This window comes from Apteryx mantelli, chromosome 2 (genome assembly GCF_036417845.1).
Source record: "Apteryx mantelli isolate bAptMan1 chromosome 2, bAptMan1.hap1, whole genome shotgun sequence".
Taxonomy (NCBI): Eukaryota; Metazoa; Chordata; class Aves; order Apterygiformes; family Apterygidae; genus Apteryx; species Apteryx mantelli.
Window position 1 is genome coordinate 50,224,470 of NC_089979.1, and position 26,727 is coordinate 50,251,196.

The 26,727-nt window shown below is 38.2% G+C and overlaps 1 protein-coding gene across 1 annotated transcript in view; it reads right to left on the reverse strand.

The window, feature by feature from the left end:
* Positions 1–26,727, reverse strand: part of TAF4B (TATA-box binding protein associated factor 4b) — a 75,796-nt gene that overhangs the window by 26,159 nt on the left and 22,910 nt on the right. Inside the window, exons 6-11 of the mRNA XM_067292350.1 lie at positions 24,737–24,826; positions 20,741–21,313; positions 14,775–14,910; positions 14,057–14,162; positions 8,325–8,497; positions 5,341–5,471 (exon numbers count right to left, since the gene is read on the reverse strand). Of these exons, the coding sequence (XP_067148451.1) occupies positions 5,341–5,471; positions 8,325–8,497; positions 14,057–14,162; positions 14,775–14,910; positions 20,741–21,313; positions 24,737–24,826 (1,209 nt within the window). The remainder of the gene's footprint in view (positions 1–5,340; positions 5,472–8,324; positions 8,498–14,056; positions 14,163–14,774; positions 14,911–20,740; positions 21,314–24,736; positions 24,827–26,727) is intronic.

A 26,727-nucleotide genomic window follows, 5' to 3' on the forward strand; every position in this document is an offset into this window, starting at 1 on the left:
AGCAGGCTTCCACATACACCATTAAATCCACATACACCATTAAAAAGCTACGTTGAGTCAAACAAATTCAACAATTCAAGTAGTATAGCATTATCTTTTCAAAGCTGAAAAGAAAGGTAGGCTGTTTAAAAAAAACTTCAGACAGTAGGTATCCATTTACATATCTCCTCTCCAAAGAACCATGTTTCTTGTGGTCTGCGCCTAGTCAGTGGTTATTGAACAAGTGACATTATGAGAATATAGTTCTACTGTATTAACTATAACACCGCTCTTACTAAAGGCTAAAATCTTTTGTTTTAAATAGCATGTTCATATCCAACACAAATATACATACAAGACTCTTCTAGACAGGCTGTTACGTGGAAAAAAGAGGGACTGAAAATAGGAGACCCTCACATCCAAAGGGAAAAGGATATGAGGAAGAGCAAAAAAAAAATTAAGATCTGAAACTGCAAATTTGTAGAATTCAATATTCTATGTTTCGCAGAATTTAAATTAAGCCTCATCCCAAAAGATGGGGAGATTATTTGTTTGGTGGGAGGGTGTTGTTTGTTTGTTGTCTTAGAACTAGCTAAAATGCTTCTTGAATGGCGGGGGAGAAAGGCAGTGAGATGATGCATTAGATACTGTTTAGTATAACTTTAAGAACATATACTCTTGCCTCAGTGAATGCTTTCAAATCATAGAATAAATTACACTGAAAGGGGACCCATGGAAGCCATCTGGTCCAACCCCCAGCTCCAAGCTGTGCCAGTGAACACCAGTGATTAGTTCCAACAATAATGGGACATGCATCATTAAAAGAAGACTAAGATCCTTTTAGTATAAATTACTGATTTGTGCTATTATTTCACCCTCATTGGAAAGTCTGATTGAGCACTAATTTTACTTTATATAGCTGGGAAGAAAGGCAGAGAAAGGAAAGATCTTAGATATGGCCCATAGGCAACAAAAAGCTAATTTTTACTACTGCTGCTCTTCTCAAATGCAGGTTTTTTTGGTGTGTGTGTGCGTGTTTAAAAAAAAAAAAAAAAAAGTCATGCAATGGCCAAAGGGGATTAGGCAAAACAAGGCAGCAAGCCCATTCTACAAGAGTCACTTTGCTGCCTCCTGTTTGTAGCACCCTCTTCTAGCTTGCATCCTTGGCTCTTCTTTCTCTCTTACTTTGTGAGCTCCTCTTTCATTGAGGAATTTGTCTTTAGGCTTTTAGCAGCCAAACACACTGCATGTTTTCAGGAGGCCTTTCTTCTCACCACTACTCCAATCTCACAATCTGCATTAATAAAGCAATTATGATATGCAATTATTCTGGAGTAAAAACAGCATATTGTATGGGTATATTTTAAGTATACAAACCCTCAATGACTTCAGTTTCCTAGTTTTCAAATGCACTATATTCAGACTCTTCTTCCCACACCTAGTGATCTACTTTTAGAAGCAGGCAAGGAAAGCAGAAGTCATGCTGTGGGACGCTGTTGTCTCCCAAGCTGAAATCTCACAACCCAGCCCAAGCATGGAGTCAATCCCTCTTCTTGTATGAGCTTTAGTCCTTTTCAATGAGCTACCACATTGTCCGCCTATCACCAACTGACTCAGACCACACCATGTGTTGTAACCAAGGAGACTGTCCTTCTCAGAGTCTGTGGTTCTGCAGAAGAGTTCAACAACACACCTTTCCTCCACCATGTTATTGCTTTAGATTTTCTACTGCTACCCACAAAACATACTACTACATGAATTAATCTCAGTACATTAATACAATTTGTTTTGAAGCTGCAGTTTATAATCCACCACCATGCTGCAATCCTTTCAAAGGGACAAAGGAAAAAGCCGTATTACCAGAAGATTATTTTTCAAAGTTGAAAAATGTTTCACTTTGGAATGCCAAAAGTCAGAGTTAAATACTTGCTTTTAAAACCAAATCAAAGACCCTGTGCCAATTAGGAATGCCAGTGACTCAACCAGAAGTGCTCCAGCACAGTATCATAAGCAGTATCATACATGAGATAAGAAATGAGCGTTCATTACACTATTTCAGCTCATTAGCAACAGTTAAGTTGCACAAAATCAGGTCTTTAAGAGAACACCTGCAGTTACATTGACATATCTACTCAATAGACCTGTTCTCCACGATCATTTAGCATTGTAATTGCTTAGACTGAAAAAATTATGTTTTGCACCTGTTTATAATTCACAGCCATAACAGTTATGAGGGAGCAAGCTGGATTCAGATTTTGTCCTTATAACTTAGCTTCCTTTTATAAGGCCAAACTGTCCCCAGCTACAACAGTACAATCCCAGTGAAAACTGAAGTTACGTAAATGTAACTGAGTACAGAATTTAAGTTACTGATAAAGCAAGTAGCCACTATACAGAGAGCATGCTTAGATTTTCATGTGCTAAGACTGAACTTGTGTAACTAACAGTTTAAAAAATTTACTTTAACTGAACTAAATTTAATCTGGAATTCACTGAAAGTGAAAGGAAAAAAAAAAGATTTTTCACTATCTTGAAAGAAGCGATTATTTCCATACAACAATAGCATACTAGTGCATCTATGCAATCTTGTCATAAAATTCCTTCCTCCACACTTTTTCTTCTTCTCCAAAGAAATCCACATGCTCAAGACATCTCCACAGATGCACTCTACAGTTTGGCCAACTTGTATCAAAATTTTAACCTCAGGTTTACACATATTTGAAACACATGCAGCACTAAATTGCAAAGCATTCCCAGGTACATCTTTAGCGAGAAAATATCTGGCAACAAGTTCAAAAGCAGCTGTGTGCCTTGTCCCCGATTTGTCATTTCCTTTCTAGACTGTCACATATTTGTAAATGAATCAGAAATCTGACTAAGGCAGTTGCCATTTAGCACCAAGAGCGCAACCCATGTCCAGGGGCACAAAGAAAAAAGATCACGCATATGGAAGCTCATTCTAGCTCGGTCCACCAGGCCAAAAGTTGGAAGAATCTCTTAACAGTTCTTCCACATAAGCTGAACAATTTAAGTCATGTTGAACTACACTGCTGTGGACAGAGGGCATGGATAACAGTTACAAAGGCTCAGCTATTATGGAAGAACCTATTGGGCTTTGGCCATTTATATTCAATTCCTAAACTAAATCAAAAACAGAAAAAAATCTCTTAACCTCTGATAAGTTACTTCAATAGTCTGAAGTTTGACTGAAGGCAGGGGAGGAAGTAGGCTGGCAGTCTGAAAGGATTTACCCCCTTGCTTTAAGGGGTAAGCACAAAACGTAGCTATGGAGCTGCCACACTATATTGCCACATTCACAGTACAATTTAGGGTTTCCATTTTTTATTGCTCCTGCACCTTCAGCAAATGTGCAACACCACACACCACAATACCATGAGCCATGCGTTCATGAATCCTAACCTTAGGAACATGAAACAGTTGTCTTGTGTTATGCAGAATCCACACACAAAAACATTTTTAATCACTGTTTTGTCCAATTGTCATTATTAACTCTGCTCTTGGCTATCATGCTACCTGTCACCTGAATATTCTACCTCAGCAGTTCTCCAAATTATAGGAGAGGGGAAGATGCAGTTGAACAAAACCAGCTAGCTAATCACCTTTGTGGTCTTACTAGCCCTAAATAAGTGCATTGCAACAAAGGCTGCACCACAGACATCAGCTTACAACAGTCTGAAAGCCTATTCCTTGCTTTGGATAGCAAGACCACCATGACAGTTTTAGATAGAAGTTAGTAACTTCCCATTATTCAACTTTTAACATATAGCAAGAGAGGGCAAAAGTAGGGATGTACATGTTGGTAGGCTTTTACCCTGCAGATTCTTTCTCTCTTAAGGGCTATCAGGTGAAAGCTGCTCAGCATGAGCTCAACAAACCAGAGAGAAGAGTCTCCTGAGTGGGGGTGTGTGGGGGTGTGTAATGAAACCAGTATAGACAAAAATCAGTATAGGGGAACCATCCAATTCTCTTGTAAAGTCTTCGGACAAGTCTCAAAAACATGGGAGTCCATACTGCAAATTAGCCCAGAGAGAAAAAGAGGGAAGGGGCAAGAACTGGGGTGAGATGGAATAGAGGGCTATATAAATACATAATAGGGCTCTATAACACTACTGTGTTGTGCTCTTGAAGTTAGATGCTCACAAGCTTTTAGAAATCTATCACAGTAATATTACTCATGTGGGACCACCCGAAAGTGCAATCCTATAGGACATTCCTCTATGATGTAATACTATCTTCCTACTGGAAAGATGGTATTATAAGATATTATATTCATTTTCAACCATTACAGCTTTTTTTTTTTTTTTTTTTTTTTTGAGAAAACAGAAAAAGAAAGTTTGTTGCAGCCTTACAATCTTCCTATCTTTGCTTCTGGCACATCAGTCAGTCCAAAACCTATCAGTTTTCCTATTGCTTTAGTTCAATGAGAAAGAAATCAGTCATACCAAAAGCCCACTGTCCAAAAATACCCCCTTGCTATCTTTGACATTTGCAAGACACCAAGCCCTAGCAGTTCCTCAAGATTGCAGCTTACACCTCACTTCTGTTCATGAGCTTTATCAGATCTCCCACTTTGGGAGGACAACACAGGATGTGTACAAGTTTACAGACTTTCCATAGAAAATTGTATGTTTTTTCTATATTGTATTTTTTTCTTCCCATGTCCTCTTCATACCCCAGCTGCCCCAGACATCACTATAAATACTTGGAGGTTTCCAAACATTTTCTGTTCTTCAGTATTGCTTCTCCTGTATTCAAAAGGCTACAAGGAGTCTGTTCAAGAGTTGAACTCCTACCCCATCAGTTGCTCCTGTTATACTGGAAGTATGGATAAAGTTTCTGTAAATAACAAACTCGCACAGTCGACAGAATTAATTTCTAACTTCCAATTCTTTTTTTAAAACAATTTGATACTGAAAAAAGTGAGGACTCATTCAGTTTCCAAGGCTTTCTACTGAGCCAATATTGCAGCTCTACTAAAAGTAAATGCATAAAGAAAATGCCAGTCCCTATTCAACACAGAGCTGATTACAGAGAGCATTCAGAAACAGTTTTATGTCTACCAGGTGACAGGGATTTTGCATTACAATCACCATTTCTATGGAACAGGAGAAATGCATGCATTTACTTGTATTCTAGGTTTTAAGAGTGCCTAACAAGTTAAAAGGAAAATATGAAGTAGTTGTAGTTAGAGGCTATAAATAGTTATGACAAAACCACCTTTTGGTAGATATTGAAAGTGTACATATTATATATGATGTGCCTATACATGGAAGAAGTTTATCTTCAAGGCTGCAAAGCACGAAAACTTCGGCGCAAAGCTTGCTTAATGATTTCCTTTACCTTATGGGTTGATATTCTGTGCTGAGCAATTACAGTTAGCTTTTCTAGAAGCCCTCGTAATCTCTCCTGTGTAGCATGGGAGATCAAGTTCACAACATCAGAGTTAAGTTCCATAATGTCATGCCTTTTACCTGTGGAAGCAGAGAAAATCCATTACGTGTTTTAGTAGTAGCTGATAATTGAAATAATTAGCACAGTAGGTATTCTGTTCCCCCTGGAAGTTATACCCATTATGAATAAAGGTTTGGAGATTATGATTTTCCTGGTAAAGTCACAACTTCAAAGATCTTAGACATTACATTAATAAAACTTAGCCTGGAGCTTCAGAAAATATAGACATTGTTTCACTTAGCCTCTAGAATCACTCTCCTTGCAAGGTCATTTATAGGACAAAGTTAATAAGAATACAAATCAAGCTTCATGTTCAGGGAGGGGAAGAAATGGTAGCAGTAGAAATTAGTGCCATATTCTGTTAATTTCAGTAATTAAAAAAAAATAGAGAATTACATTTTGCCCTGCTTGACACCGTGCTTGTTAACAACTCATGACATTTATTCAATGAACAGGGATGGTTTTTGCAGCACACTCCAGGCATACAGATGCAGGACCCCTCTCACCTACCTCAACCAACAAGCATGTGGCAGACTGACCCAACAATCCCAAGGTAGCAACTTGGAAAATACAGATCTAGTCCAACTGAGGTCATCATGCCATCACCTTCAACCTGTTCTCTCCAGCTGCCACTCCTCTCTCTGTTCCCTAACGCACACTGCTGCCTCTCTACATTTCAACAGCTGCTGTCAAGGCTGGCAACAGCTCTGGGCAAAGCTGTCTGGACCCTATGCCCAGAGCTAGGTGTTAACCTCTGCAACCTTCTCACAGTCACAGACAGCCGATGGAGAAGCATTCTAGAGGTTGACACAATCAATCTCTCAGCATAGTCCAGCCAAGATACCTAGACAACGCTGACTTTTCTTTTGTAGACAGACAGCCGTTTTGCAGACTTTATACACAGTACCTAGCAGCAGCTCATTTTCTTGCCCCTTGCTGCACTTACAGTAGCTGTAATACTTTATGATGCAATATACAGCATGCACTTAAAATCCATTTTAGTATTTATTGCCAAGCTGAGTATTAAGAATGGATAAACAGTACACTGCAGAAAAACTCCACCCCTATGCATTTTGCCTTCATTATTCATTTTCAGTTAGAATAGCAATCTCTCAGGAAGAATCTATGATATTATCCCAGATATGATCAAAATGTTCCCACAGTTTGATCTCACCCAGTAAATATTAAGATCCCTGTCTAAGGCTGTGCTTTATCTCAGTGCAAAGTTAATTTTGCTCAAGCACCTTTCAAAACTTCCTCAGCAGTTCTCCACTAGTCTATTACAATACCTGAAATAAGTCAGTTTAAAACAAAACAACAACAAAAAGGACCCATCCCCCTCAAGACCTCCCTCCATATACACTTCCTAAACAAAATGGAGCTCTCAGTTCAAGAACAGAAGCTATTTTCTGAATTAGTGTACTGCCTGACAGTATTCCTTTCCTTGCAATCAAAACACTTTATTTACAACATGAACTAAAGCTATCTTATTATTAACACGGAACAGCTAGCATGAGAGTCATGAAACAGTCAGTCTTATACTTTCGATCTAACTGAACCGTCATTACATCACAAAACAGACTATTATTCTAGAAGTACATTTTCTTCAAGTCTTCAGAGATTTTTCTTATATCTGCTTTGAATGGATAATGGTTAACTCTACTGAATTTTGAGAAAATCTTCTAGGCACTAATAAGTATCTTCCAATGTGTATTTTCCCTTTTCAACTAGCAACACAACACTGACTTCACTGAACTATACTCTATACAGCTCACATGGCACATTTGGCTAACGAGCTTGGGATGTATTTAAGCAGTAGATAGCATTTGCATGTTACATGCTCTTCACAGACTAGCTGCTTAACTTGGACTACAAACAAGTTGCACATAGAACTAGAGACAGAAACATCACGTGATCTTGTAATTAGACCATTTTAACAGAATTATTACTGTCTATATGTACTGCAGCATTTCCCAAGTGCTTAACCATAAATGCTCATGGTTACAGTAAGGCAAGCTACCAGGCAGAGAACATTAACAAGGAGCTGAGCAACATTCGTCTAATTTGCTGTAGCAGGCAGTGGTACCAACCAATGCGGTGCTCATATTCTGTTACGTGCTGTACAAATACATACTCTCTGCTTTGACATAATGCCACATTGCCAAGCAACTGTTATAATTTTGCTCAGAAACCAACAAGTGAATAGATACATACTAAAAACCTTCCTATCACATTTTAGTCGCAGACACTGACCACACATTTCACAGTATTATTCACTAATATAGATAAAATAACATTGACAATTCTTTTGTATAGAATCAGTCAAAAACTTTTCCATAGAGGGAGTGAAAAACAAAGATCTGCCCTGTGTGTATTGGCAGTATGAAACCTTTTCCTAATCGTGTAGGAAGGATCTGTAACATTGGTCTACAGTGTACATAAACCTGAATAGGCTGAGGAATGCTAAACTGCCTTTCATAGCATGGGGCAGCTTTTACATGTCTGATCAGGAGCTGCAGAAATAGAAGAGCAGACTTAAGACTTTGACACTAACATTTATATGGCTGTTGATGTGTTGCACTGTACAACAGCATTAGATTGAAGAGTAGTAAGTTGCTCACATACTTCTCACATGTAAAAGTAGCACTAGTTTCTCTTTTTCTGGTTGTGTTTCAGACTGTTTCCACGTAAAAAAATAAAAAAAACAAATAAATAGAGCACTCATCTTGGAAGATCAAGCAAAAACTTAGCATAGAATGGTCATGAGTCAAGGTGGTAGATCTTAATGGCTCCTTCTTCTTTAAGGACCATAGGCTGGCTGATGGACAAGAAAATACTACATCCATACATATTAGTTACTTATTTGTTCTCACCTATGCTCAGGATCTTCTTCTGAAGAGCTTCTGAGGAGAGAAAAGGTTCATCTGCACATGAACGCATCACTGTACCAATGAGTTCACTATTTGTTGCCAAAATGCATGCATTCTCCTCGTTAAGATTGACCCCAGCCATAGAAGTCACATCATTTATGTCATCTTCATCTTTACTAAAGAGAAAAACAACATGTTACGCTTCATTCAGAATGAACACAAAGAAAAAGACTATTTTATCAAACAGCCACATTCACATACCTTGGAGGTTACCTCTATACAATACACATTAAGTGTAGGAATGGACAGGGAAAGAAGTCCCCTAAAATCTTTCACAGTGCAGGGAAGTGCCTCTTATCATTTGGCTTAACCAATGCCTCAGATACTAGGCACGCAAATCCTTTATAGGAGAGGAAATATTAGAAGTGAAATTTTAAGCAAGTTTGGAAACCAAGGATTGAAGTAAACTGGGATTGTTTATTCCTTATATGTGCTCTCCCTCCCCCACCGCTACTCTTACAACAGTAGGATTTTATTGGCAACAATATTCAGAAGGCAAAAAAGTCAATGGCTCATTGCCGAGTCCACAGAAAGTCACAGATTAACTGAGATGTTCTAAAGTTGCAATTCATCAGGCAGCACTAAATGATGAGTGAAGAGGAATATTGACTCATACTATAAAAAAGCTCAATTGCTAAATGAGACCTGTATTTGACTGCCAAAAGTTTTCAGAACAAGTGTATTAGCTTAAACTTGTCTTTCATTTTTCTTTTACTGAGTTCCCTTAAAAATAAGAGACAAATGCTCCTTGTCTAGTACACTAAAAAACCATCACAGACCTTGCTCTTTAAATCGGTTCTACTATACAGTACTTACCTAGTTAGCAGAGAGGATGCTATACCTCCAAGGAGCAGCAGCAGAGTTCTAGTCTTAATATTTCTGTGCTAGCTAGATTCTGTTGTAGCAGTTTTAGATTGAACATTGAAAATAAACACTCATGTCTGAAATACTTAGTCTGACTTATGATAGCCCTAACTAAAATTATGGTAAGCTCAAATTAAGCAAACAGCTTGTATGTCTCAGCTTTTTTTTTTTTTTTTAAAAAGATCATTTAAGTTAAAATACTGAATGAATCTTGTATTGGAAAAGTTTTTGTGGAACTTCTGCAGCTAAACAATTCAAGCAATTTTCAGATACAAGTTTAGATCATCAAGAGAAAGCCTTAATGCTTCACAAAATGACAAAGGTCCTCTGGTAGGTTCAAGAGTTTAGGACCAATCCAGAATCGATGTTTGCAATATTTATATAGACAAGTGGAAGCACTCAATCTGAAGCTTTGATTTTCAAAACAAACAAAAAAGAAAACCCCCCAAAACACTGGAGAGGAACTGTGAGAAGGTTTGGCAAACTTATCTTCAGAAAATACTGTATGGCCTAACTCTTGAACCAGGGGTAGGTCAGATACTTGTCATTCTCAGGTGAAAATGGGATCTCTTGGCTGACTTCTGGCTGGCAGTAGGTATAAGCTGAAGTTACGACAAAAGGGTTTGAGTCATATTCCAAAGTCACATGAAAGTTGTTATTTTAACTATAGATACATTTTCTTGTTAGGGCTTTAATAGGCTCCTATAGCACTCATCTTCTCCCGTACACTTCTGAAGAGATGTATGACTAAGAAAAGAATCCTATTTTACACTACTCCTGCCTTTCATTTTTCTACTCTCATGGCTAGGCAGCTTCTACATAATTTGTTTAGGGAAAAGGAGACCCAACAGATTCTCAAGCCAGCTTCATTCATTAAGTCTAACTAGACTAAACTTCCTGACTAGGCTTGTGCCCCAAATTTATTATTTTAAGAAAAGCATTAAATCCCAAGATTGTCAGAACAGTTAAATGACCACTGTTAGTATTTAAAGCTGAAGTCACCACCATAAGAAAGTTTCTCCCCTCCTATGCCATCACAACAAGCAACTGAACAATTCAATTTAAGCATATATTCATACTCTATCAGCCTAATAGAAATCCTAATCTTTCAAGAAGTGTGTAAATGAAGCTTCCGTGCATGATAATTGAGTGCTAACTGATCTTCACAAGTACACTCCAGTTTCCTCCTCTTAATGACCACCAATACTATGGAAAAGTCTTTGGTGGTGGCAAACAAGAATCCCACTGTAGTGCAATGACTCTCATGGATCTGCTGATAAAGGAGATTACAAAAGCAGCATAACTAGCAACAAGAACATACATCACAAGCTATCAGAGCGGCAGAGTCTGAAACCTGACACTACCCTGACAGAGCTGTTTATGGACTCTTTCTTTCAGTAAAGATGCTTGCACCCCAGGTAAAATGTCATAGTACTTCAGTTTAAGTCATTTCAGCTTTTCATCTGGCCACACACTCTGAATGCACAAGAAAGTAAACTTCCCTTCTGTATTTTCATCCACTTTCCACTTTCTACCGACAGAAATTTCAGTTCTCTAAAACTAGCCTTTATCAAGTTACTGTTTTCTTTATTTCCAATCACATGGTTTCTCCTGTGTGAGTACACATGTACAGAGCTTATACATAGACATCTATCTGTGCTGCTTAAAGACAGATTCTAACTTCTTCACTGTGGGACATGAGATTGCATTACGTCACTGAGTCACCAGTCCTGATGAAAGATTAATTTGTACCTAGGAAAACAATGCTGCACTTATTTTACTTAACCCAAAGAAATCATTGCTACATTTCCTTAGATGTGGTGTTCACTAGAGATTAACAGAAGTTTCAGAAGCCATGTTAAGTTTGTACTTTTGCTAGTTGTCTTTTCTTGCTGTTCAAAGACACCTCAGTCACTTTTAGTAAGGTACTGTATATTTAGCATTAGCTATTAAAATATTCTATTAATAAAGTTTAAAATATTTCAGAGTATGTGTGCAAATGTATGGATACTGTCAGTCAGCTGGATACCGACTTGCTTTCATTTTCAGGAATCTCTCTGCAAAGCCCCTCTTATACAGCAGTTCCTTTAATGCTTTTACATTAGTTAATGTCACATCCAGGAAAAAAAAAAAAACAAACAAGAATCAGTAACCGTTTTAAGTCTTTAGTGATATAAGCTTATCAGGATAAAGGGAAAAGCAGAACACATAGTTCTCAGAGTTACTCTGTATGAAATCAGATCTGACATTCAAACAGTACAATCAACTGGAAAAGAAACCCAAGCAATGCAGATATACCTCTTTATATGAATCTGACTGTACTGGTTGAAAAGTGAGTCTGTGGCACCCTCTGGTGTTTGAACAATGCACATGTTTTCTTCTGAATCCATCTTCTATTTTACTCCATTTTATACAACAGAAAGAGGGAAAACTGGAAAAGTATGCTTAATCCAAACCTCTGTAGTGCTGCCACAAACAACTAAATGGGACTAAACAATTCCAATGGAGCGCTCCAGACCAGCATGAGACAGGAGGAACAGCTAGCCAGATGTTCTAGATGTTCTGTGCTCTGCTGTATCACTACTTCTGTTTGTCTGGCAGCTGATGTTTCTGGTACTTTCCAGACAATATGCACAAATCAGAATTATACGCACTTTTGAGGACAACTCTGTTCCATTTGCATATTAATTTTTCCAGAGGACTCTAACATATACTTATAGAATCCTGAGGTTTTTAAAGCAGACCGACCTTTTACAATAGGTTCCACAGGACAATTGAATACCAACTACACCCAAGCTTAGTTGAAGTCTTCTGATTTCTAGCAGGATTTTTTAATTGATGAAGTGTTCACTTTTTTTTTCCCTATTACTCATCCTTAACAACAACAACAAAATCATTCAGTAGCAAACAAAGCAAAACTGCAGCTCATTAAGCACAGTTTGATGAGTATTATGTTCCCAAATCCTAACCTAACACAATGGCAAAGAGAGTCAGGCTTGATGATATTCTGTGAGGAGAGGCCACAGCTTCAAGCATCACATGTACAATCACCACAATCACAAGACATGCTCTCTGCCCCTAGTGAACAAAGCCTGAAAGGGGGCCATGGTGCTTCTCTTCACCTGGTTGATGGATCACAGATCATAACAAACAGCTGTGCTGGGAGTATAATTCATCAAGGATAGAAGAGAGCAAGCCACTTCACAGCCTACTGGAGCATGCCTATTGTCTGGGCCAAATTAAGCCTATGTAGCACTAGATCTGCTTGGAGAACACAGATACTTGATCCAGGGAAATCAAAAGTTTAGGTGCATGCTGCCCAAGTTCAGTTATATGAAGATTGTCGTATGCAGTTTTTAAAGTCTGAATGTTTGGTCATACCAGAGAGTAGAAGAACATTATCAGAGATGTATCCAAAGAGGCACTATCAGAGACAAAAAGCTTACAAGAGTTACATAATGTCATTATTCTTAACACAGACCTATAAAACAGACAGGCTTGTAAAATTTTGACTAGACTTTCAAAGTTAAACAGATATTTCAAACCCGAGTTCTCAGTGACTTAAGCTACTAGGAAAATCATAATCTAAAAGTAAGAGCAGAAACCCACCTGAGATCAAAGTGTAGTAAGAGCTGTTCTAAATAGCTGTGCATAGAACTTGAAAGTTCAAGAATTCAAGCCCTTTTTTCATATACCAGAATTGGCATATACTGACTAGAAGGTCAGAGAAAAATTTCTTTTTCAAAGGTTGCTTTTTTAATGCTGATAATTATAAAGTGATTTTTTTTTCCAAACATCACTATAAAAAATTACATTCCAAGTTATATTCTGAAGATACATTTCATAAGAGCTTGAGAGAGAAAACAGAGCTCTATCTTTAACATTAGCTTTTTGTTCCAGCTTCTGGCTACCAATGTTTTAAGTGTTCAGTGTACACTGTATGTTACTATAAACAACAACAGTTCTGTCTTCATCAGTACACATGAAGTTGTGGCTTTTAAGAGATGAGATGTCAACTGATCAGCAAGACAGAGGTGTCACTTTTTGATCTTTTACCCCTGGAAGACTAACTTCAAGTTTGCCTTAAGGTCATAGGACCACTAATGCTTATGGTAATCTGCACTTCTGTTCCAATATTAGATGTCAGAGATATAAAATCATTTCTCCTCGTGAAAAGTTAATCAGCTACCATAACTAAAAGCTTGAAGTATTCTTGTAATGTAAAGGCCTAGAGAGTATGCCAGAAGCAACAATTAGAGGTGTAGTCAGAGACATTCACCTCCACCTACAGGAACAAGCTTCCAAGAAGAGCTAATAAAGGATTTTGTAATACAGCACAGAGCTTTTAACAGGTTACCAACCAGTCCAAATTACAGCTCAGCACTATCCATCTGTCTGTAAAAAGCAGAGGCTGTATCTGCTTTCATCCTACAGAGAGCTTTCAGTACAAGATAGTATTGCTTTAGATTAGTTAATAGTACTCACACAATCAAGATCAATATGCCTCCTCTGCAACTGAAGAACTGATACATATTGAAGCACACTGTGTGTATACTCTCACTCTGGAAATAGCACAATGTAAACTAACTCATCAGGACAGTTTTGCTATATTAAGAATAATTAAGATCTGCTACGAGGTCCAAGTTTCTAGGTTCTCCCTTGCCAGTTAGTATTACAAGATAAACACCCCCATCATAAACAAGTCTTTTAAAAAAAGTTATTTTTATTTAGGCTCTGTTCTCATCTCTATACTTGCTGTCTGTTCCTTTTGTTCCTTCCTATAGAAAACTTTTGATATTGTTTATTTTTACCTGAAGGATGTTGTTCCATTTTCTTTTATTTTATTTTTCTGAACAGGAGATGCTTGAAGCGACAGAATTTTATTTCCTGGCAGGGTAATTTGTTTCAGAATGGAACCTAAAACAAACCAAACAAACAAAAAAGAACATACCACAGTAGAAAGCAGAATGCTAGACAACTGTTTAATCAGTTCATACATTTCACAAAGGCTGCTGCAGACTCAGTAGCAACTAATTAGGTCCATTTGAAAATCAGATACTCAAGAGTACTACATTCCACATGTTCTGTATGGCCAAAACAGCTATACTCTGAGCAAAGCTCCCTCCTCTGTGCTGATCGGTGAAAGGTTACACATATCAGCCAGAACCAGCTAACAGAGATAAAACTTGCATCATACAATTAACCTGGACCTCCTGAAGGAAGAGCTAAGCCTCATGAAGTGACACTCAAAAGTACCACTGTTCAAAGAAAGCTTACTGCAATGAGCTTACTCTCATGTCACTTTTGAGTGACATGTTCTTAACAGGTAACAGAAGTGGACATTGTACTAAAGGAGATTCTCATCAGAACTCCAAGCAGCCAGTACAGATACTCAATTTATCACACACAACTGGTTGCTTCTGATAAATAAGCACCTTCTTACATTCCTATAATCTGCCAACTACTTATGCATACTTCTGTACCTCAGCAGTCCCCTCAATTCTCCATTAAAAAAAAGTTCAGCTGTACCTGCAGGAAACTGGTTAGTTTGAACAAGTGTATTCAGTGGCATCCTTTTTTCAGAAGACATCTGGAAGGTCAGTGTTGAGGGTTGTGGGAGTGTGGATACTTGTTTTACAACGGATCCTGATGGTTGCTGGACTACCTGAAAGTAGAATATCCAATATCAAGAGTGAGAAGAGCTAAATATACAGAGAAGTAGATAGTATCAACATGTTCATTCAGCCAGAAGTGCTGCAGGGCACGCATGCATGTCTAGCTTTCAGTTTATAACAAACAGCCCACTCAAAAACAAAACAAAAAAGGCATGTTTTTTGACTTCATGTCAAGAAACAAATCTTAACAACTGGTGGTGAGCTTAAAGTTCCAGCTTGTTCAGAGCGCTCCAACAGACATTTCACCCCTACTCTCTATTCATAGTTATATCAGAAGTTTCATTGAATACTACATAATCCATTACGCTAACAGGCTTTCCTCTTGGTAAAAGTCTTGTCTAACAGACTATCAATTGAAAATTGAATCTGCCTGACAGCAAGTTCAGAAGGGTAGGTATCACATACAGTTTCTTAAAACACATGCACATAGTTAAAATCCTGTATGCAATCCTTTTTCTGTCACAAATTAAATTACGAATATGCACAATGAAGTTACTAGGGTATTTTTGGAGCTGCAAGACCAATTGTAAACAGAAATGCTTAGTTTGAAAGTGTAAAGCAAAAGTAAGCTTGAACACATCACTTAAAAGGAATGTGAAATACTTACTAGCAACACCTATACCAAGCACAGCCACTACACAAAAATATCAGTACACTGGTGAAGGGTAAAGGAGGGGGTTTGATAGTTTTGTTTAAAGAGGTTCTTGAAAGAAACAAAACCAGACAGCAGGATGTCATCATAAGACAGATCCACAGGCACAGCTCATAAATACTATTTCTTCCTCTTCAGGGAGAGCAATTAAAATGCAAGAAAGTAATGAAGTTAACAGTATCCCTAAAACGCTTTATCTCTACCCCTCCTAACCTAGTGAAATGTGGGCTGCAGATTTTAATACATCCTTTGGAAAAATTCTTGATTACAAGCAGCAGAAAGAACTAGACCATAATAGATACTAGCATCCTTCTACCAAAGCACAAAATTATCAGCACCTTCAGATTGAATCCTAGTTGTTTAGAGGCAAAAAGCCAATACAAAGGAATTTTCAGGATCAAGAAACCATGTTTTCCTCAAATCCTTTATTGTTACTTCAGAAAGTCTAGAAAGTACTTGCACAGCAACAGTATTCAATTTAAAGGCATTGACATATTTATTATACTTCAAAAAATTAGTCTGTCTCCTTTTGTCATCTAGCTTCAGATTTATCACTGAACACTATCAGCATAAGTGTCACCCATTCACAAAATAGAGGTGCTTTTGTGTATGAAAATTTTAAGATTACACCCTCTAGTTATCAATCTGCTAATTATATCATGGTTTGGCATAGCAGCAGTAATATAGAACGACTTAGCTGAAGTTGATGTCTGAAAACTAAACAAAAGCATACAGTTCTTGAGAAAAAAACTTAAGATCTAGATCCCCAAGTTTTATATACAGAGAAAATAACTTCCAGAATATGGACACCAACTGTGGACAGAGAGATCAAATCTCACACACACATAGCACTTCAACTAGAAGCAGTGTGGACACTAACATTTGCTTCTATTTGTTTTCACCAAGACTAAATTTGATCTTTCTTAAAGATTCAGCTTCCACGTGTCTGAAGTTGAAAATAACTTTAGGGCACAATTTATACATTCAGATAATTACCAAATCACCAACCAATTTGGACAAACTACTCACAGGATCTGCCAACATCCATACTGACAGGCACCCAGAGATCTTCCCTACAGCCAGTGAAAAATAATACTTCATCTTCAGCATGCAAAGAACTGAAATAACGCAGGAAAGAAAATAAGCATTCAAGATTAAGGTGTGGCAGACAACAAAAGAACAGAGACAAGGAATGTAAAATCAATAGCCTAGGTAGAGATTGGGAAAGAAGTAAAGTAATCGAGGAGATTAAATCAACCAGAAACTGAAAGGATGTGTTGGCAGTAAAGCTTATTTCCGTTTGCCATTCTACCTGCTAGGCTAACAAAAGCTGAAAGTCCTTAGAATTTGCAACAGAAGAAGGCAATCCTAGAGATTTTGACAATGATTCCAGCACTTCCTAATACTTGGGGGGTGGGGGGAAGATCTAAAAAAGAACTATTGCCTCTTTTCTTCAGGTTAGCAACAAGAAGTAATAAAGAAAAGGGATGGTTCTTTTGTGCCCCATTAAGTAGGTTGACAGAGACATCAGAATAAAAAGCACTGATACGCTAAGTTTAAAAAAAAAACTGTAAAGCAACATGCATCTGACAGCATTGTCTCAAATTCTGATTAGCTTTACTTGAATCTGTTATACATTCATAAAGCAAAGCTAGCAGATTAGCTGAGAGATAGTTAAAGTATCATTATATTCTACAAGCAGGATTGCTTCATGAACTAAGCCTTGTTAGTCAAGTACAAAAGCATACATCCAGGACAAAATGCAGACTCTTTTGAAAGACTGAGATTACAGTATAGTTTGGTATACACCCCAAAAAAGGACTCTGTTTTGGGAAGCCAAACAATTATTAGTAAGAATGATAAGAAAGTCACAGTTACAGGAAAAGCTTTTCCTTGTGAAATCTCAATATGAGAGATCTTTGTTCTAAGGGAAAAAAGCCTATTAAGTTTCAAAAACAGGAGCTGAAAGCTGAAGTTGAGAATAATAAACAAGTTTCCACCCTGTGAAGACTTATTGTTTAGATGAAAAATCTGATATTCCCTAATGAAATGGTTTCAATTTACTTGAAGACATCTAGTCAAGCACATAATTCTCTGGTCTTCACAACAAAGTTATGAGGCTCATGTAAAATAAAGTGACCAAACCACCTGTTACCTACATGAAACCAACTTTGTTTTAGATTGTTACTGTGCATGATTTGTGATTCTAATTTTGCATCATATGCTAAGTGTAGGGTTTCAAAGCAAGTGACCACTTGATAGTTCTCTCAAGAACCATCATACTTTGCCTGAGGTGCCCTGATGTGAGAACATGGCCAGAGAGATCAGAAGAATCTCTGCTGAAGAAAGTTCAGCTCTCAGGGGATTCAGCATTGCATAACAATTCACTGAGAACAAGATAAGCACAAGGACTTCACCCCTTGCTTCAGTCACTAGCAGTATCCAGTGAGTGTCTCCCACTGATAATTGCAGAGACTAGACTGTAAAACTATCACTCTTTATGCTCAGCGTGAAGTCAATTTCATAGCGGCTTTCTCACCATTAAAAGCTAGGGCTTGGTTAGGTAAGTCTTATTTATCATGCTTTAACAAGAGACAAACCAATACTACAGCAAGACAAGCTATTTTTCCAAGACAAAGCTTCCTAAGCCAACACCTTTAAATGAGGTGGGAGGAAACCATTCAGAATCTGCAGCTGCCAGGGAAGCAACCTGCAGCTCAGTAGAGATGCTGAATCCAATCCCAATAGCATTCCTTAAGAACAGCTCCCTTAATGTCCACCATACAAACCCTGAATTTTGGTAATTTTACTGCAGAAAAGAAACAGTTCTGTGTTACATCACTCACACCACGGTTTTGACACGAAAAGACATCAGTGTTGCATTCTTAAGCATCATCAACTTTACAGTAGAGCTGGTATATGAAAGCACAGAAGATATTTGCTTCACATTCCTCAAGCACTAGAGACAAATTAGAAGCAGGCACGCAGAGGGAGTGTATGGCATCAGACAACCTGGAGGGCTGGAAAAAAGGAAAAAAATGCTGGCAGCATTGTATGGACAAATTTGCACAGCTGGCATGCAGCTCCTTTCAGCTGGCAGCAGGAATCTTATTTAGGGAGGTTAGCTCCTGGATTTGTTTTCATCAAGGTGGAGGGAACAGTCTCTGCTTTTTAAAAGGAAAGGCACTGGGAAAGCCCTACAAGATGCACCCAACTTCTACTAGCTTGCCCATTAGGCTAATAAGTTGCCAGAACAAACGCCAAGCTCCTGATATGGCCAAGCTGCTAAGTGTTAAACTCAGCCCTTCAACTTCATCCAAGACCAAACTTAAACAGCTATTTGCAAGAGCAAATATTTTAATCAATATGTCTGGGATCCACCCAAATGAAAATAAAGTGTTTTGTATACAATTTATTGTTTGTAAGGTACAGAGAAGAAAAATTGCATTCAGTTGCCACACTGCAGTTGTGGAGGAGACAAAAGTCATTTCATGAGTTCACTAATATCGTATTCAAGAAGCATCTCAATTCCCCAGCGCAGAGTTAAGCTTCCTCATCTATTTGTACAGATGGTCAACCTCTCCCCTGGATTACATGGCTTACTGTACAGCCAGACTGCTCTCCAGCCCATATACAATTTAAAGAGTCCTCATTTTCTTCTGGCTGTAATTTCAAAGTTAGTCCTTAAAGACAGTAATGGTAGCGACTCCTTTTCCAGTTTGGCTCTGGCTACTATTGAAGTTCATTAGTGCATACTCTCAATAACAACTTTGCTAAAGTTATTTCATACAAACCCACACTTAAAAAAAGCCCTTTTTCCCCATACAGTTCAGTGCTTTGTTCTTTTTAAGCAGGTCTGAAAAGGCAAAAAGCTGGTAGAATAAGCTCTTTATTTCAAGTGCATGATTCTTGTATTACATCCATCTTATCTACTTTGAAAGGATCTCAAGGTCTAAGTATTGTTAAATTTAGATATAGCAATAACCAAACTACTAATAACCAAACAAAGGAAATTCACACATTAAATGCCCTACTATACTTGGGGAAAGCAAATCTAGCTTCAGAGGAAGTTTAACATTTCCCCCTGATTTTAAGGAGCAAATCTTTATAAAGAAGTCCTATTCAAGCAGAGTTCTTTATCTGTCAAGATGAGAAAATTCTCTCAATAAACCTGAGAACATTACTCAGGTAGACCAGTTACCTAGGATACTATTCAGTACTTCAAACATCCGTAAACTAAACTTAATATATTATACAATATGTTGGGTATACCTGTGATCCATAGTAGTTAGACTCCTTCTCCAGAGCCTAACAGGTTAGTATCTAACATTTGTAAGAAGTTATCCTGTGCCAAGAAAAAGTAACATTAACACTGGTTTTGAGGCTATTGTTTTAATAAGACGTTTATTGCTCCAGTAATTTGTTAGCTAATGAGGCCTGATAGAGAAAGGTCATGTTTTGATGACTTCATAATTAACACGTCTTAGTAAATTTGGAGGTCAGCACTCTGCTCTGGAAAGCACCTTGAGCTAGTTCATACATTTTAGTTAACAAGAGCCGTATCACTAAATATCAAGTCAATTATGCCTGCAAAAAATCTGGGATAGAAACTATCAAGCTAAAGAGACTAGAATCCCTAGTAGCTAGCTGAGGTACAGCCCTAACAGGACATCTAATGGTAATTAATGTAAACATCTCATCATCAATTTCTCTTTCTAATGCAAACGTTTCCTGCCTTTTCTTTCATATGCCAGTCTAGCCTAGCTGTATGCATACCAGGAATCAGAACTCCGATTCCCTCCCATCACATTCAGGATGCTTAGTCTGGTGGAATGGTGGTCAGCACATCTTGCAAGGGACTCAGCTTACAGTTTGGCTTTAGATTCACCATTTTAGCAAGAGCTCAACATCCATAATTGTCACCTGTAACATCTGCTGAAAGACAGTTACCTTTCAACAATGCCAAGAGGACTGCAGACTAGTCTCAGATTAAGTAATGAAGCTACAGTTCATTTATCAAGCACAGATAACTAGTCAGCTATGATAGACAACTAGTTAACTCACAACAGACCAGTTTCTTAGGCTAAGATGCAAATTGGCACCATCTTGGAAAACTGATAGAGTCAAAGCAAATAAGCCTCGTTACAGAGAAGAAGAATTCATCTTACCAACTGTTTCACTTTAACCACCTGCTGAGTACCAACTGACTGCGCAACGATGGAGTTCGGCTGTGAGATTTTAATACTGATTGGGGTTCCAATGACTGGTTTCAAAGGCTGCAGAGGGGTTGGTGCAGAAGTTGCCACCGTTGAGACCAGCACCGGCTTCACAGGTTGAAGAGACGATGTTGCTACTGCAGAAGTGAAGACTGGCTTTACAGTTTGGATAGCAGTGAGCCCTGACGTTGCTACTGTTGTAGTGAGGACTGGACTTGCAGGCCGAAGAGAGGCTGTCACCACTGAAGAGGCAAGAATGGGTTTCACAGCTTGCAAAGAGGCTGTCACCGACGCACTGGAAAGGACTGGTTTTATAACTGGAGAGGCTGCGACTGTTGCAGACACTGGTTTTATAGCTGGAAGAGAAGTTGTTGCTACTGCTGAGGTTGCCACTGCTACAAAAGGTGTTGGTGCTGCAGAGGTACAAGTTGAAACAGCTTCTTGATTTGGAACTGGCTGCTGCATGCATTGCTGGATAAAGCTCTGAGCATTGGGCATTAACTGCCGTAAGGCAAGCATGCTTTTCTAGGAGAGAGAAGAAAAAAACAAACACACACATACACACGCACCACACTGAACATAAGTCTTTTATAAAATTAAATGCTACATCAGCAACTGAATCCCCGTTCCTCACCTCCCAATTAATTTTTTTCCATGAGACAATAAATTGGTTATTCCAAACAAAAAATTTTGCTAGAATTCATAGAACAAACATAGGTACTCTTAAATTGATAAAGATAAGGTATAGTGAAGACCACAAGATTCACTAACACAGACTGAGCAAAGGTCAATAGTCACCATAGCTTCACTATGTGGAGCAAATCCTATCTATAGAGAAATTTTATTCTTTTGATTAGATAGTCTTATTCTGGAACATAAATTCCAGATTGAAACCATCTCAACTACTACCTCAGAAATTCATTTTTGTTTTCCCGCCCCCCCCACCTCTACCCCCCAAATGCTATATCATAACAGCTGTGTTTATTCCAGAGAGGTTCTCTGATAGAGAACTAAAAATTATCCAATAAAGTCAGAAACAAGCTCTAAAGATACAAGCACTTCTATACCAATACAGCTGTATCTACACTAGGGGGGGATACCACTTTAATAATAGACAGATATGTAGTTGGAGCAGCACAACTTAAGTCAAGCAAGTTCTCAGCATCAGGAGAACATTAGTTAGGTTATCTGGCAACTTCTCATTTTTATTACAACTATGTTTGAGAAGGTCAATGAACAGAATAGTCTTCAAGCCCTTTAACAGACTGTAAATAGTCAAGGAGAAAATCTGTAAGGCTCAGAACCAGGGGAAATCATTTCTGTAGCTACCAGTATATTCCCTGAACTTCAAAAATTGACAGAAAAGTGTTCATGTTTGTAAGAGTCTCCAGCATAAAATGCTGTTGCTCTGGACTTCAAGCAAAAGGAACATGTTATCTTACGTGCCAATATGTTAAGTGAGCAAATCATTTGCCCACTTAATTTGCGTATCTGGACTTTCTATGGCACATTTATCTTTCATTTCCTTTAAAAAGCTACTTGCTTTCCTCATGCAATATATTGACCAAAAGCATCCAGCACAGATTTTAAAAATATCAAGTAGGCTTTACAGCCAAAGTCACTGTTCTTTTCCAGCTATTGGAAGAGAAAAAAATATATGCAACGACTTCACCAAAAACCTGTGTCTCAAAGACAAGCAAACTTTAGGTAACTTTAGGGCAACTCTAGGGTCCTCCCTAGAGTTCTACTTTGCTGGCTAGAAGTGAATTGTCAATTCACATAGCAAAGAGAAGCATTCAGGAAGTTGGGCTTTATTCTGCACTCAGTCTTATCACAGCTGCCCAGAGTTACGTATCAATTAAGTCTGGTCTATATTGCCTGCAGATTCTTAAAGTATTTTGGACAAAAACAGCCATTATACAGGACATTTTAAAGAATGGGTAACACTATCAATTCAGCTAACTTCCATCATGACAGCGTCTGAACAATGTTTTTGAAGTCTAGTACTTCATCGTTAAGATGCGCTCTCTCTGTTGTACACTACATTATCAGGGATTACAGGAGCATGGATACTCCCCACAGTGGAATAGCCTAGATCATACCAGTACCTAGCAGCATGCAGCAAGAGAAACATGCAGCAGCTCTGTGTGGTGCCAGCCCAGGTCTGACGCAGGCTGATGAATCTGACCTAACTCCTGTGGAACTGCCTCAAGGTCTTTGCACCATATATATCAGTAATACACATTGCAGGATCACTTACTAACTCTGGCAGAGAACTTACATGAATATATGAGGACAGCACTATGCCTGAACTAATAAATCTTTGGGAACCCAAAGCATTAGCAAGTGTAGTGCAGCAAGCCTAGCCCTTGGACTCCTTTGCAGGAATTAGTCTGGGTCTATCAGGGCTTATTAGCGCCAGGTAGGGGGACCAGATTTAGGCTAGGTCTCAGCAAAGCTACTGAGGTTCATCTGTGCTGTGGTGGCACTGCAGTGGCACCTGAGAGGACCCCATGCACATGCAGCCAGCTTTTGTCCCCTAGGATTCATTATCCAGGGCCCTGCAGAATGCAGCTACACTACTTCTAAGTCAAGCTTGTTGCAGCAGTTAGTAGAGCTGAGACTGTGCAGAACCAAAAAAAGCCTTTTCAGTCACACTGACTGTATTCACAGCCTGGTCATTCTGCAGCCACAATAAAACTGTCCACAGGTAACAGAGCTACCTGTATTACAGTTGTTCCACAGGCTATTCTAGAAACTGATGTGAAAACCTGAACTACAATAGACTGTTACAGTGCAAATCAGTTGCTGAAAGGCTTGTACTCTTAGCTTCTGTATGGACATTTAAGAAGTCTCTAAGGAATTAGATAGAGATTCAAAAGGTGACCAATAGCAAAACTTTTCATCAAGTACTGCAGAGAAGACTAGTACTCTCAATTCTTGACAAACTACTGGCAAAGCATTTAGAAGGCTGCCATTGTAACAAAACAAAAAAAAATCATCCCATACTTGAACAGATTACAATCAGTCATCTACAGTAATCTTAACATGTGGTAACACGCAGTGTTATATGTATGGTAAAGTACAAAGAAAGAGGACAAACTCCAGAGAAACTGTCCCAGCTTTACCACTTCACCATTCTTGATTCTACACTGCCTATATTGTACAGCAAGGAAAAGCACAGATCCATCAAGTCAAAGAGTATAGTATGCATAGCACTTACATAAATATGACTAATTTTCCATGTTCTTACTGGGATTTACAGCTTGCTGCATGAGAAAGATGCTCATTTTTATTTTGATTGTCAATAAATCCCATTCTACCATGTGATTTAAAAAGTTAGGACAGCATTTTTTATTTACATGATTATTTGCTTGAATGGAGGTACGGTTATACTGTGGTGTTTTTAATTTTTTTTTATTATTATTATTTTTTAAGTTGCAGAAGTCCTGTCAGACGCTTTCTGGGGAGGTGGGTGTTTTCTTCCTGCCTACAGTTAAGCACAAACCAGAAAACAACTAAAGAAGCTACATAAAGCTAGTATTTAAGCTTAAATATTTCATAAGCTGTGTTTATAAGCATTATATGCCTCTGAAGTCCAGTTAGGTATTAGAATTTAGAATAGCTGCAGTTTTGATGAGAAAGTAAGAGGTCATTTTACTGCAGCTGCTCTACTGCTACTGTAAGGTGGACCAGATTCCAAAAAAGTAGACTCCAGTAATGGTATTAGTCTCCAACTTGTGAATGCAGATAAAATTACTCCTCTGAAATGCCACACCAACATATCTCCATCTTTCCAAGAGCTGCGGTCACAAAGGACAAGTTTAGGCATGATTTCCTCAACCAATTTGAACAAATAACTATTTGAATACTCCTCCACTCCTTTCCTTTTCCCTTCTGGTCCTGCTACCCTCATTGAATACTATATATCCACAATCAAACACTTACCTTGAGAAAAGGTACTAGATATGGTTGTGGAGAAGACTTGAGTTCTATATATAGCTTTTTTGTAAATTCTTCTGGTTCAATTTTTGCTTCCTAAGGAGAAAGCATAATTATAGTGACAAGTTACTAAGTACGAATCTATCATTTATTTTTCCAGGTGTATCAACAATTCATGGAAGTTTACATTATCATGAAGTTGTTCAGTTTCAGTAATCTGAGACATTTTTTCCTTCCCATATTTTTAACCAAAAGGTTTTAGGACAGAATGATGTTGTAATTCAGATACAGTATTAAAGAATAAAATTCCTTTCTTCAACTACAAGTAGTTGGATAATTGCTCAAATGCCCATTCACTGAAGTGAAGTTAGAAAAAAAATAAATCATAAGTAACACTGATCCTTTTGAAGATCCTTCACTGATCCTTCATTCTTATGCAGAAATACTTAAAATCCAACACAAGAGAACTTTTTACTGTAAAAGTAGTTATCTACATAAACATCAAAATGTGAAGAGATCAGGAGACAAGAGACAACTCATGTAATTTTTGTAAAACAATTTAGTCTAATGCATAAATGGCATAATAAAGCAGAATACTTAACACCTTCTTTCTAAAGCAGAAGAAAACAAACCGGATCACTTTTGCATACCATTAAGGCAACAGTCCTCAGACTGCAGAGTACCATCTTCTTCCTTAATGCTTTGTCCTCTGCCCCAACACAAATACCTATTCAGTGGTTTGGGAGGGTTAGGAAACCACCCCAGACTGCAATCTCCTTATTCACAAACATTAGTACCATAGCACCTGGACTAGGTGGGAGATAACCCCAGATACTGATCCCATTCTCACCCACCAAAGGAGGACAATGGTGGGGCTGAGACTATATGTTATTAAATCAATAAGAGTTTAAGGTTATTGCCACTTGGCTACTGCCACAGGGTCACCAAGAACACTACCTCCTTCAAGAAGGTACAGAAACACAAGCAGGAGAGACCCTAGCGAGAATCTCTCATTCTGCAAAGAAATTCTTCCTTTCACCCATATTCTCCTTTAGAATCACTGTTCCAAAGAGCAATGCATTCAGAACAGGGTGTTTAAGGACTATATATTCATAAACTGCCAAATGTGCTGCAGCTCTATCTAGTCATTTGACCTGCTGCCTGTTTTGTCTCACTGAGGTGTGGATACAGGTCACTGAGGTCTACAAACTCACTGATACAGATGCAGTGATCTGGTACACTACATCAGTGCATACAAGGTGCTTGACACCCACTTCATAAAATATTACCTTAAGGACCATTTTACTTCACAGCTGCCATTACTTGTTTCCCTCATGCATACAAAACATTAATTTACTTTGCATTTATATCACAAACACACACATAGTGAATGCTAGAAGAGTAGCTTTTTAAAAAGTACTGCAAAAAGCAAACAAATGCACAACTCAATGATGTATGTCTGATAAGGACTGTTCTTAAAAAAAAAAAGTACTCTAAGCACAAGCAGGAATAATTCTAATATTGTCCAAGAGAAGCAAGGTGTATAATACAGCAGTTACATGAAGGCAGAAGAGGAGGAGGAGGAGGAGGACAGCATATTTCTGCAAGGCTGTATCTTAAGACAATCTGCTCTCTGAGGTAACATCTCTTTGTCTGCAATGCACTTTTCTACACTGAAAAAGAAACCAACCAGTCCCTCCATACCACCAGCAAAGTCATCTCCCTCTTGCAGCACATAGCCTTTGGCTAAGTTGGATCAACAAAAGAGCAGCAGGGGTCGAATGTCAAGAAGAAGTAGTAGTAGGAGAAAACACTAGCAAGAAAATCCAGCTGGGGCTGCGGTACAGCACTAGAAGGCATCACAGAGGTTGGCAGCCACCAACTTATTCTCTCCATCACATTATATAAAGACACAGATAATATCATGCTTGCTTCACTGAAGCTTCAAACTATCAACTTTTAAGTCAGCTCTGTCTTAGAGCACGACAGTAGTTTGG